The 13,953-nt window shown below is 29.4% G+C and overlaps 2 protein-coding genes across 7 annotated transcripts in view; one reads left to right on the top strand and one right to left on the bottom strand.

Annotated features, from left to right (window-relative positions):
• Positions 1-5,719: 5,719 nt before the first annotated feature.
• On the bottom strand, positions 5,720-7,863 carry LOC111621580. Its single transcript, XM_023363761.1, has 5 exons — positions 7,818-7,863; positions 6,985-7,085; positions 6,850-6,918; positions 6,653-6,742; positions 5,720-5,867 (listed from the first exon to the last, which is right to left on the bottom strand). The coding sequence occupies exons 1-5, from the start codon at positions 7,861-7,863 to the stop codon at positions 5,751-5,753; spliced, it is 423 nt and encodes a 140-aa protein (XP_023219529.1). The 3' UTR covers positions 5,720-5,750.
• A 5,669-nt stretch (positions 7,864-13,532) lies between these two features.
• LOC111621596 (zinc finger CCHC domain-containing protein 7-like) overlaps positions 13,533-13,953 on the top strand; it is a 44,942-nt gene continuing 44,521 nt past the window's right edge. For 3 of the 6 annotated variants that reach the window (XM_023363782.1, XM_023363783.1, XM_023363781.1), the window contains exon 1: positions 13,560-13,636. The gene's annotated coding sequence lies outside the window, so the exon portion shown is untranslated. Of the gene's footprint in view, positions 13,637-13,953 lie in introns of all 6 variants that reach the window. The other 3 variants (XM_023363778.1, XM_023363775.1, XM_023363774.1) reach the window with 2 other exon arrangements.

The following is a 13,953-nucleotide window of genomic DNA, read 5'->3' as shown; positions in this document are numbered from 1 at the left end:
TGTGTGTTTTAAAAATAGAATAAAAATAACAATAAAATTGTAATTACATTTATTGTTTCAAAAATAACTTTAATTTTTTCTAAACAGTTGTACCATATTACCGGTAATTGAGCGGTACAAAAATCATATTAAAACGAAAATGTCTGAAAAATATAAAGAAAAAACTAAATTGAACGTTGAAATAAAATAAAAGGGGAGACCAGGTATCGAGGGAAGTGTTTGACCTATCCGGAATAGATTATTCGTGTATAATTCCTGGCTGCTTGCCTGGATTCGGTGGCAGGTCTCTCCGTGCTAGGATCATCATAAACTGAAAAATATGAAGAAAATGGGACACCGAAATCTTTCTCCCTTGCCAAAATTCTTTTGGGGAAATAATAGTTGCAATCAGAAAACATCATTTTATTGCTATTTTGTTTTTCTTTTTATTGAGCATTATGCTACCTAATTACTGTATTCAAAATATTAATTTGTTTTTGATTGTCTCGAATTCACCATACAAAGTACGGTAAACTCTCTATTTACATTCCAAAATTTTCGGTCCTTATGTCGTCCTTGAACATTAACACCCTGTTAATTTTAAAATATATTTTATATGTAATTAAATTAACAGGTTTTTTTCAAATGCAAAAGTCACCGCTCTTAACGCCGCAGTGGGAGTGTGTTGACATAATTTTTCTCATCCGAAAACGAATAAATTGAAAATGTTTATTGTGTTTTTGTGAAATTTAAATTTTGTTTTCTCTTTAAGAACATTATTTATTTGCCGAGTTAAATACGATTAAAGTGTATTTTATTTTAAAATGTTTATTTATTTCGATTTCGATCATATATTTGTTTAATACAAACTCAGAACTATAAGCAAGAATACACATAGAAAACTTTTCTGTGAAATTGAACTTCGCAACACACAATTTTAAGTACAAACGTATGTACGATACGTAAGTAAAAATCCGCGACATTTGGTGGCGCCATCTGTTATGACATTTTAGTAAGAAAATGTTTATATTTTTAATTATTATAAAATGGCAAAAAAGTTAATTTTGAGGGTAGGGATGGATTTTATAAAATATTGGAAATGTTAATAACGAGTAAAATCGTCATTAGGTCCAATCTTACCGAAAATACACACGTCCCCCTTTATCTCTCCACTTCTTGACTTGTAACCATTAAAATTTAATAGCATCAATCCTCCATTTTAATACACAAATCTTGTAAAATTTCAGAAATTTTCGACAAAAAACACGAGAGTTCTTAAGCTTCAAAGAGGGTGAACGAAATTGTGCCTCACACGCGCACACTAACATCCGTACGTACAGAAACCCCCGATTTTTTTTTNAGGTTCCGATTTCAGAAGTTTTTCCATTGCCATGTGTAATTTTTTTAAATGAGAAAAGACATATTTTTCAGAAGTTTTTGGTTTAATCAATTATTTCTAATAAATTTTAGTAAATTAATTGGATCAGAAATAAGGAGAGGAGGTCTCAAACTATTCCTGGAATGTGAATATACAATCTGAAATTTTAATAGAGATATTGCTATGTGGTTGATTGAATTATCATCAATTAATTAAAACACCCACTCTTTCCAAACCCAAAATTATACTTTTAATAAAGGAATGTAATTCAATAAATGTAATATCTTTTACTAATAGGATATGTACTGTACAGTACGTCATCTTTATACTGTATATGGAAGTAATACTTCCAATCATAAACACTAGAAGCTGTTCTTTCTGAATAAAATACCATTCCTATTTTATAATTAAAGTAAAATGTTGTGTTTATCATCAAAATGAATGAATTTATTTTATTACAGTTCTGTGATTTACAGAACTTTATAAATTTATTATGGCATCAAAGAAATTCTCATCCTTGCAATTAGTAGCAATAATAGTCTTATTAATTAAATGTCATCATCTCACCGAATTTCATTTACTCATTTAAAATATTTATATTATTAATATGCATTGGAAAAACATATTTCTCAATGTCGTATAAATTCATTCAGATAAAAAAACACATGAATATATTAACTTCTGTCATTCAAAACAGAATTAAGGAATAGAACCAAATATAATCTGATATATTAAGAAACATTACATAATTAGATTTAGTAATAACTGACCAATGTGTAGACTTTTCTTTTTCACTTTCTATAAATGTTTTTACCAAAGATTCTCGCATTTCTCTATTTTTTTTTTTTTTTCTCTGGTTAAGATCTCATATAAACTTCTGTACTGTATTCTGTACTGTGATATATACTGTATTCAAGACAATTAGGCATCTCTCTTGGACTCGTCAAGACATTTAGAGCTTATCTTACTGTTTTCAAAAGAATTGTTATTTTGTTTCCAGTCTTTTAATCAAAGCAGTAACTTATATCATGAGGGAAAAAAACTAAAGTTAGAAATCTTAAACAATAATTTAGATATTTTAATTATAAATATTTATTCTTACTTTTCCTAATTTATGAAAATTTTACAAATATAAAAAAATTTAATGAAAATAGACCTAAATATCTACAATTAAAGCAAAGTAAATCAGGTTTAATGGCAAGTTAAACACGAATTTTTCGATGCCATTTATATTACGTGAATGTCAACTAATGTGGTTTTTATTAATTGTTTAAATGCGGTTAGTTTATCTGTTTTTACTTTCCCGGCAGTTAACAGAAGGTAAGTATGGCGATCGATAAAAAAATGACCCCAAGAATTTTACAGTTTTCGATTCGGGAAACCTTGAAACGCCCAAAAATACAAGAAAAAATTCGGGGAAGGTTTTTCTGTATGTATGGATGTTAGTGTGGGTGTGTGAGTGTACTGTACGTCTGGGGCACTATTTTGTTCACCCTCTTTGCTTACGAACTATCGTGTTTTTTGTCGAAAATTTCTGAAATTTTACAAGATTTGTGTATTAAAATGGAGGATTGATGCTATTAAATTTTAATGGTTACAAGTCAAGAAGTGGGGAGATAAAGGGTTTTCGTTTTAAGAGATAAAGGTGTGTATTTTCGGTAAGATTGGACCTAATGACGATTTTACTCGTTATTAACATTTCCAATATTTTATAAAATCCATCCCTACCCTCAAAATTAACTTTTTTGCCATTTTATAATAATTAAAAATATAAACATTTTCTTACTAAAATGTCATAACAGATGGCGCCACCAAATGTCGCGGATTTTTACTTACGTATCGTACATACGTTTGTACTTAAAATTGTGTGTTGCGAAGTTCAATTTCACAGAAAAGTTTTCTATGTGTATTCTTGCTTATAGTTCTGAGTTTGTATTAAACAAATATATGATCGAAATCGAAATAAATAAACATTTTAAAATAAAATACACTTTAATCGTATTTAACTCGGCAAATAAATAATGTTCTTAAAGAGAAAACAAAATTTAAATTTCACAAAAACACAATAAACATTTTCAATTTATTCGTTTTCGGATGAGAAAAATTATGTCAACACACTCCTACTGCGGCGTTAANAAATATAAAAAAATTTAATGAAAATAGACCTAAATATCTACAATTAAAGCAAAGTAAATCAGGTTTAATGGCAAGTTAAACACGAATTTTTCGATGCCATTTATATTACGTGAATGTCAACTAATGTGGTTTTTATTAATTGTTTAAATGCGGTTAGTTTATCTGTTTTTACTTTCCCGGCAGTTAACAGAAGGTAAGTATGGCGATCGATAAAAAAATGACCCCAAGAATTTTACAGTTTTCGATTCGGGAAACCTTGAAACGCCCAAAAATACAAGAAAAAATTCGGGGAAGGTTTTTCTGTATGTATGGATGTTAGTGTGGGTGTGTGAGTGTACTGTACGTCTGGGGCACTATTTTGTTCACCCTCTTTGCTTACGAACTATCGTGTTTTTTGTCGAAAATTTCTGAAATTTTACAAGATTTGTGTATTAAAATGGAGGATTGATGCTATTAAATTTTAATGGTTACAGGTCAAGAAGTGGAGAGATAAAGGGTTTTCGTTTTAAGAGATAAAGGTGTGTATTTTCGGTAAGATTGGACCTAATGACGATTTTACTCGTTATTAACATTTCCAATATTTTATAAAATCCATCCCTACCCTCAAAATTAACTTTTTTGCCATTTTATAATAATTAAAAATATAAACATTTTCTTACTAAAATGTCATAACAGATGGCGCCACCAAATGTCGCGGATTTTTACTTACGTATCGTACATACGTTTGTACTTAAAATTATGTGTTGCGAAGTTAAATTTCACAGAAAAGTTTTCTATGTGTATTCTTGCTTATAGTTCTGAGTTTGTATTAAACAAATATATGATCGAAATCGAAATAAATAAACATTTAAAAATAAAATACACTTTAATTGTACTGTATTTAACTCGGCAAATAAATAATGTTCTTAAAGAGAAAACAAAATTTAAATTTCACAAAAACACAATAAACATTTTCAATTTATTCGTTTTCGGATGAGGAAAATTATGTCAACACACTCCCACTGCGGCGTTAAGAGCGGTGACTTTTGCATTTGAAAAAAACCTGTTAATTTAATTACATATAAAATATATTTTAAAATTAACAGGGTGTTAATGTTCAAGGACGACATAAGGACCGAAAATTTTGGAATGTAAATCGAGAGTTTACCGTACTTTGTATGGTGAATTCGAGACAATCAAAAACAAATTAATATTTTGAATACAGTAATTAGGTAGCGTAATGCTCAATAACAAGAAAAACAAAATAGCAATAAAATGATGTTTTCTGATTGCAACTATTATTTCCCCAAAAAGGCAAGGAGAAAAGTTTTCGGTGTCCCATTTTCTTCATATTTTCAGTTTATGATGATCCTAGCACGGGGAGAGACCTGCCACCGAATCCAGGCAAGCAGCCAGGAATTATACACGAATAATCTATTCCGGATAGGTCAAACACTTCCCTCGATACCTGGTTTCCCCTTTTATTTTATTTCAACGTTCAATTTAGTTTTTTCTTTATATTTTTCAGACATTTTCGTTTTAATATGATTTTTGTACCGCTCAATTACCGGTAATATGGTACAACTGTTTAGAAAAAATTAAAGTTATTTTTGAAACAATAAATGTAATTACAATTTTATTGTTATTTTTATTCTATTTTTAAAACACACAAAGATTATACGTGAATATTTTCTGACAACGTATAAAACAAGATAGATAAGGAAATAAGGATTAGTATTTACAATTTATTTTAATAATCCATTTTCATTTTGGTGAGAGTGGAATAATAAATCCTTGGTAAAAATACAGATACAAATATTGAATTAAATAATGATTAAAGTTTATTTTAAACAAAACTATTTATTTGAATGTTAAATTAATTTTAAAGCATTATAAAAAAAATCCTAACATATGTATAATAGCATTGAATATTGATCAAATATTCTGTGTAAAGTACATAATCAGTTATTAAATTACATCGTTATTGTGGTGTGGTTTTAGTTTGGGCATTTAAATTTTATACTGTAAGCTGTGCGATGTTAAAATAACCTTGCTTTATACGACAATCGGGCAGTGTTCTTTGTATCTGTATCATCCCTTAAGAAATTGGTGTACGAAACAATTTTATTGTTAATTTTAATACATTTGTATATGGTTTAATTAAACATGACTTTGACAAAAAAGAAAACTAATTTATTAAATGGTTTTACATAATACCTAATACTACTATACCTATTTTATTATAAATTGTGCTGTGTATGCGATTTCTATGCTGAGTTTAATTTAAAAACAGATTCCGAATTTTTTCTGAATCACCTTCGATACATTTTGTTTTCTGTTCCACGCTCCTCAAGTTCGTGAGACTGGAAAATATCGAATGAAGTGAGCTTGCCATCTGTAAATAAATACAGTACAGAAGTTATGAGTATTTATATAAATATATAACGAGAATACTGGTTTATTTCTTTTATCAGAAAATGTGTAGAATTAAATTTGAAATGTAACTCTAGAATCTTTCTTTATACAATTTCGTTAAGAGTGTTGTATTCGATTTTAGTGACACAATAAAGGTGTCAGTATTTCTTCCATGTTTGTTACTGCTGGAGTATAAGTAACAAAGCATTTTAGAACTTTATCGCTTTAAAATTAATTCATGCTAGTTTTTACATTAATTTAATTTTAAAATTTAGGCATAATTAACATGGGACATTATTCTAAAACAGTCAAAGAACTTAAATTGGTACATACAGAAATTGTTATATTAAACTAGAAGTTTCTGATGGTCAGCTAGGCGAAATCATATTAAATAAGCCAAAAACACAAGCAAACACTATGTATGGACTTTTTCGCGTGTTAAAAACTACGTGTTAAAGACTACCAATTAATTGGATTAACGAAAAAATTTTCTTTCCAACGCTAAATGTAATTTCTGTTGTGAAAAATCAAAACACCTTTCAATAGAAGCGAGACTTTAATTTTGAATTAAATATCAGGTAACTAGTGTTAAGGCAATAAAATAATATCGTATCGAATTTAGAAATGTAATTAATTAATTAATTAAAATTTGCAAAACTATAACAAAATTTTTTTTATCACACTGACAGATTTAAAAACTACTCAAACGTCACGACTTTTCGAAAGATAAATTTTCGATATTAAATTTATTATTTCTAATTTTACCTTAATAGGAAATTTTTTGGTTACGTTGAAGTAATCTTCTGCTGAAAATAATAACGAAGCCTTTCCAAATCTTTTCATGAAATTCAGGATCTGTTTAATAAATATTTGCGTTAATGTTCCGTGTGTATTATTATTAATCGAAGATACTACAGATGCTTCGAATTGTAATTCACTAAAAACTAAGTAAATATACTCACTCTCAATTTCTGTTCAAGTTCTAAATGACAAATCGCAAATCTCCGAATGTCTTGAAATCCGTTCTGCATCTAAAAAATAAAGAAAAAACATTACACAGGAATTACAAATAAAACGAAATAGTCAGAATTACTTACAGCAGCAGTAAGGAGCGAAAGTAAAAATGCAAAGGCACAACATACATAAATTAAACAATAGGTGACATTAAAGTAAATGTACGTCGTAAATGGGCTCATTTCTATAAATATTAAACTATAAAATATTACAGAAGTAAGCAACATCAAGCAGAAGTAATCGATCATCAGAATAGTATTATAAGTATTGTTCCAATCTCGACTATATGTCCAGAGTTCGTCATGGGTAATCATTATTGATTCAATTTTGTCATATAAATTTATATCATTAATATTTAATAACGAAAGATGTTTCGATAAATTCAAAAATGCAATTCTTGATATATAAAAAGCACTGAAAACTAGCGTCGAAAGATACAATAACCCTCCAAGTATATATGAGCAAGAGGTTCCTGCCATTATGCTGCAAAACAATCCTTCATAAACCGAAGAAAATCCTTTTTGATACGAGGAATAAAATAAATAAATGATCATAATTTGCGATATACTTATAGAGCTACACAAAAAGAAGATATTACATAGCCATATTACTTGTAAAACGTTATACATTTGCATTTCATCCGAAAAACTAATACGCCAGAATTTAATCGTGGGTTCCACTTTGTTTCTCTTCATCGCACTGTTTGTTATGGCGTGTATAAATGCAGCAACAATAAGTGTTAACTTAAGAATAGAAGAATCACCTTCAATAACATTCCATATACCAACACAAGGAGGGTGGTAGTCCAGTTCCGGGATGGTAAAACTAACGAGTAAAAAGAAAAATAGCCAAGAAATAAATTCGATTAAATCGAAATAGAAGGCTTTCAACATCCTAATGACAAAGTTGTATTTACTTGAACCTTCGCAGTTGCATTCCTTGTAAGGTTCCATACCAAGCATGATTGCGATCATTAAACACGGTTTAAGAAAACATCTTACACACAATTCAGTTTCTACCTCCATCTTTCTTTTGAAACAATTTAATAATTTTCCACTTTATTTCAACGCAAAGTGTGAAATTAAATTTAATTTCAAGATGTATTTAGTAGTTTCTCTATTAAAAACTGTACCGTACAGCTCCAAGATTTGTGAAAGATATAGTCCACTATTTACATGAGAACTCATTTGGCATAAAAAGTAACTTTCATAAATATCTTTGTATTGATAATATAATAAAACACCGGACGGCTGGCTCATAATTTATTGAACTAGTTCTACAATAAAACTCGTATATTTGTCAAATTACTATCATAATGTTGACTTTGAACCACATTTTGAAAAATTGTATAGCATTCGAAAACAAGTTTTAATATTAAATCTGTCAAACTTTAATAGAATATGTAAAGATAAATAACTTTTTTTTATCTGAAATCAATTATCTATAATTGAATTTCATACGTATAATATTCTTACGTATATCTCCCTACCAGTGACTAATGGACGAAATTATACGATACAGTATTTTGGTGCGTATCACACCATTGAAATATTTTCTCCTGGAAGCTATCCAGTATTCGACAATACGGCGCTTTCATTGGGAATATGCACATACAAATTTATATTCGAATATAAAATAGCAATCTTATTACTGTTTTTCACATGTTTAAAAATTTGTAATAAAATACATAATGCGGTTAAATATAAATATTAATTTTAAGTAATTCAAAGTATATTAAAATATGGAAATAATCGCGCAATATGTATTTATATTTTAGAAAGTATAAGGGAAGCGGCTCTTCCACAGCTTTCAGGAGGGCACGCCACTGAGAAAAAGTTCAATAAATTATTAGCCAGCTCTCCAATGTTTTATTATATTATAAAGATATTTATGAAAGCTACTCTTTATGCCAAATAAGTTTTTATGTATAGTTAATAGTGGACTATATCTTTCGCAAATCTTGGAGCTGTACGGTACAGTTTTTAATAGGGAAAATATTAACACATCAATTGGAATAAAGTGGAAAATTATTAAATTGTTTCAAAAGAAAGATGGAGGTAGAAAGTGAATTGTGTGTGAGATGTTTTCTTAAAACGTATTTAATGGTCGCAATCATGTTTAGTGTGGAACCTTACAAGGAATGCAATACTTCAAGTAAACACAACTTGAGTTTATGTAATGTAAATGCATTACATAAACTCAATTTCAGTTTATGTAAATACAATACGAATTGTAAATACTAGTGCTTATAATCCTTATTTCCTTATCTATCTTGTTTTATACGTTGTCAGAAAATATTCACGTATAATCATTTTTTAAAAAATAGAATAAAAATAACAGTAAAATTATAATTACATTTATTGTTTCAAAAATAATTTTAATTTTTTCTAAACAGTTGTACCATATTATCGGTAATTGAGCGGTACAAAAATCATATTAAAACGAAAATGTCTGAAAAATATAAAGAAAAAACTAAATTGAACGTTGAAATAAAATAAAAGGGGAGACCAGGTATCGAGGGAAGTGTTTGACCTATCCGGAATAGATTATTCGTGTATAATTCCTGGCTGCTTGCCTGGATTCGGTGGCAGGTCTCTCCGTGCTAGGATCATCATAAACTGAAAAATATGAAGAAAATGGGACACCGAAATCTTTCTCCCTTGCCAAAATTCTTTTGGGGAAATAATAGTTGCAATCAGAAAACATCATTTTATTGCTATTTTGTTTTTCTTTTTATTGAGCATTATGCTACCTAATTATTCAAAATATTAATTTGTTTTTGATTGTCTCGAATTCACCATACAAAGTACGGTAAACTCTCTATTTACATTCCAAAATTTTCGGTCCTTATGTCGACCTTGAACATTAACACCCTGTTAATTTTAAAATATATTTTATATGTAATTAAATTAACAGGTTTTTTTCAAATGCAAAAGTCACCGCTCTTAACGCCGCAGTAGGAGTGTGTTGACATAATTTTTCTCATCCGAAAACGAATAAATTGAAAATGTTTATTGTGTTTTTGTGAAATTTAAATTTTGTTTTCTCTTTAAGAACATTATTTATTTGCCGAGTTAAATACGATTAAAGTGTATTTTATTTTAAAATGTTTATTTATTTCGATTTCGATCATATATTTGTTTAATACAAACTCAGAACTATAAGCAAGAATACACATAGAAAACTTTTCTGTGAAATTGAACTTCGCAACACACAATTTTAAGTACAAACGTATGTACGATACGTAAGTAAAAATCCGCGACATTTGGTGGCGCCATCTGTTATGACATTTTAGTAAGAAAATGTTTATATTTTTAATTATTATAAAATGGCAAAAAAGTTAATTTTGAGGGTAGGGATGGATTTTATAAAATATTGGAAATGTTAATAACGAGTAAAATCGTCATTAGGTCCAATCTTACCGAAAATACACACGTCCCCCTTTATCTCTCCACTTCTTGACTTGTAACCATTAAAATTTAATAGCATCAATCCTCCATTTTAATACACAAATCTTGTAAAATTTCAGAAATTTTCGACAAAAAACACGAGAGTTCTTAAGCTTCAAAGAGGGTGAACGAAATTGTGCCTCACACGCGCACACTAACATCCGTACGTACAGAAACCCCCGATTTTTTTTTTTTTTTTTTTACATTTCTGGACGTTCAAGGGCCCTGAATAGAAAACTGTAAAATTCTTGGGGGACATTTTTTGATCGATCGCCATACTTTCCCTCTGTTAACAGCCGGGAAAGTAAAAACAGATAAACTAACCGCATTTAATCAATTAATAAAAACCGCGTTAATTGATATTCACGTAATATAAATGGCAAAAAAAAGAATTCGTGTTTAAATATGCTTAAGTTAAATTAAAAAACAAAAATTTATTAATATAATATTATATATTATAATATTCATATCAGGTACCCAGTTAATTAAAACTAAAAATAATAAAATAATAATTAAAATTCTGGCTTTTATACCGAAACTGAAATTAAAACTTATATTTATTTAAAAATGTCGAATAATTATAAAATAATAGACCGTTTTTAAAACTTTAATTTACATATTATTGGTCAATCCGTTATCACGTGATACGACGTAACAGACTATCACCCGACTACTTTGCACTTACTTTTCACCTGTTAACTATTATATATTATATCTCGAGAGGGATCGGACTTAACGAGTAAAATCTTCATTAATATTCTCAATTTTATTTTTATAAAACTCATTTCCATTTTCGAAATTAAGTGCTTTGTCGTTTTATAATAATAGTATAAAATTGTTTTAATAATATAATCTTATGGTGCAAACATTATTTATTAACCATTTTGGCTTCGAGCGTAAGTTTTTCAACTTTTGATCTCTTAAATATTTGATGTTACGAATATTGGTTTAATAAAATCATGGAAATGATGCAATCCAGTTAGCGACAGACAATAAGATTCGTGGCATTACAGAGTTCTAATTATGACGTATTAAAACCTGAAAAGGTCCACCTTACATTAAATACAATATATTTTTCATTTACTGTCTATAATAGGCATGTGATGTGAAAATCTTTATCAATTTGAGCGGACATGTATAAATCTGCCTGTCTACATGTTGACATGGCTGTGCAAGTAGACTTTGCTTTTAGTTTCTCTATAAGCCAATTTATACGAGTATTATTTTACACGTTAATGTTAATCTTTCAACAATAAATTTTGAAATTTTTTTCATATAAATCTTTATTAGTTTTATTATTTTGAATTTTTGAGATTCGATTCTTGCACCTTGCAACGCTTTTAATATTTGTAAAAATAATTTTGTTTTTATACGCGTTTTACTTTGTTTTGGCCACGACAACACACGTTCGACAGTTGATATACAAGTCAGATATGTAATATTTCAAACGATAATAAACAAGTAAACATTTCAGCAAAGAGTTGTGTAATTTTTTGTCACTAAAAACACTAACGAGTGAAACACGCTAGTACAAAGTTAAATTTGTGTGTAATACAGTAGAGCCTCGATTATCCGACCCCCGATTAACCGACACCTCGGTTAAGTCCTAGTCGGCAAATTTCAAATGTCCGCTAGTGATGTGGCGCTACAATATTTGGCTATGTCTTGGCTACTTTAATATTATTTTTACGTGTTTTAGCTGGCAACACTCATTCGACCATGAAAGGGAGCCAGTATTTAAACGAGGCTTAATTTTCTAATTTTTAACGATACAATAGCGACGATTATTATTTTAAAAAATTTTTGTTAGGCTTAACATCGATGAAAATTCAACGCGAAGTAGGTTAATAGCGATATACTAATATACTAATTACATGGGATATAATAATATACTACACTAATAATGGATTTTTTCATACTTTTCGGTTATCCGACTTTTCAATTATCCGACCAACCCCAGTCCCCAATTGGGTCGGATAATCGAGTCTCTACTGTACCATCTTTCACGAGATTTCATTTTAAAATCTTGTAAACGTATAAAATATTACTCGTATAAATTAGCCTAAAAAGCAACTAAACACAAAGTCTACTCGCACAGTTATGTCAACCAAACACAGTGCCGTAACTAGCCATTCCTGTGCCCTAATTAAGGGCACAGGAATGCAAGAACTTGCATTTAGGCCCCTTAATTAATTAGGTTTGGGAAAATAATAAAACAAACACGTGCATTTTGGGACCCTCTTCCAAATGGGCCCTGTGCGGGTGCACCTGTTGCACCTGCCTAGTTACGACACTGACCAAACAAGTTGACATAGACAGGCAGTTTTCTACATGTCGACTCCATTGTGGGCTTGGCCGGCCCCATAATGGGTTTGCTAAAAGAGGTTTCTTAGTGCCCACAGGGCGGAAAGAGTTTTAAAACAAACACTAAGATCTCATTCGTTGAGCATGCATTAATTATTTTTTGCACAATTCTTGAATTTCATGTGGCTTGTTTTTCCGACCTAAAATTCCACACAATCATTTGCGCAAAATCGCAGAAAAACTTTTCCCGTATTTGTAATAATAAGTTTTGATAATCATTACGTGCTCCTCCATTGCTTCATATTAATTAAGCATAATGTGTTTACTACAAGATGCCACTTCATATGGCATTTCCAACCCAATGGGAGAAAAATGGCGCGAAATTTAAATCTTGCATTAATTTTAGAATAATCTTTATTTTAAATCTGACCTATAAAGTTAATGACTTGTCTAAACAAACTATTAAAGTATTCAATTATATTCATTCGTCTTGGATTCAGTCAGTCCCGACATAGGGATGGCTGTTCGGTAAAGAACGATGCCCGATATATCTTTCATTAACTTTATTTGCTCTGTGAGCTTTAAGACAGCTTTTTCTCAAGCCTATTGTGGATGCGGCCATATTCATAATAAAGTGGCCAGGTAGTGAGGGAGGATGCCGACATATCCGAGATTGACCATCCCGAATATTCAAATCGGTAAATTTCCACTTTAACCGCTCGGCCATTCGACCGTCAAAATTTTATTATATCCTTAAAATGATTTCGTAATTTATTATTGTTTATCTCTTAATATGTTTTATAAATAATTAAGGAAAATGTTATTTGAATTTAAATCTTTTTGAGAAATAAAATATTAATTTATTTAATTTTATTGTCGTGTAAAGTTGGCAACACGTTCGTCAGTAGAGAAACGTGTATCATTTTGAAATGTTTTGTTTTCGCTGGATAGAACCGAATGATTTTAAATGATAAATTCAATGGTAATAATGTTAAAGTAATAATTAAATAATATTAAATATCTTATATATATTGTGCTCTGATGATATTCAATTGGATAAAATTATTAAAATATATATATATATATATCTTTTATACTCAGGCAACACTAGATTCTTACCTATATATATATATACAGTAGATCCCCCTATAAGACGGTAGATACGTTCCGTTCTTTATGAATCAATTTTGTAGGAATCATAGTTTACGGACTACGGCTGTTTGAAAGGTTTTCTTTCATAAAATTAATCGATTCTAGACTAATTCGACTCAACATTTCCAAAATACGTATATTTTTTTG

This window comes from Centruroides sculpturatus, unplaced genomic scaffold (assembly GCF_000671375.1).
Source record: "Centruroides sculpturatus isolate CEXI.00-Female unplaced genomic scaffold, Cexi_2.0 scaffold175, whole genome shotgun sequence".
NCBI lineage: Eukaryota > Metazoa > Arthropoda > Arachnida > Scorpiones > Buthidae > Centruroides > Centruroides sculpturatus.
Note: the sequence above shows the minus strand (reverse complement) of the source record. Positions and strands in the feature narration are given on the sequence as shown.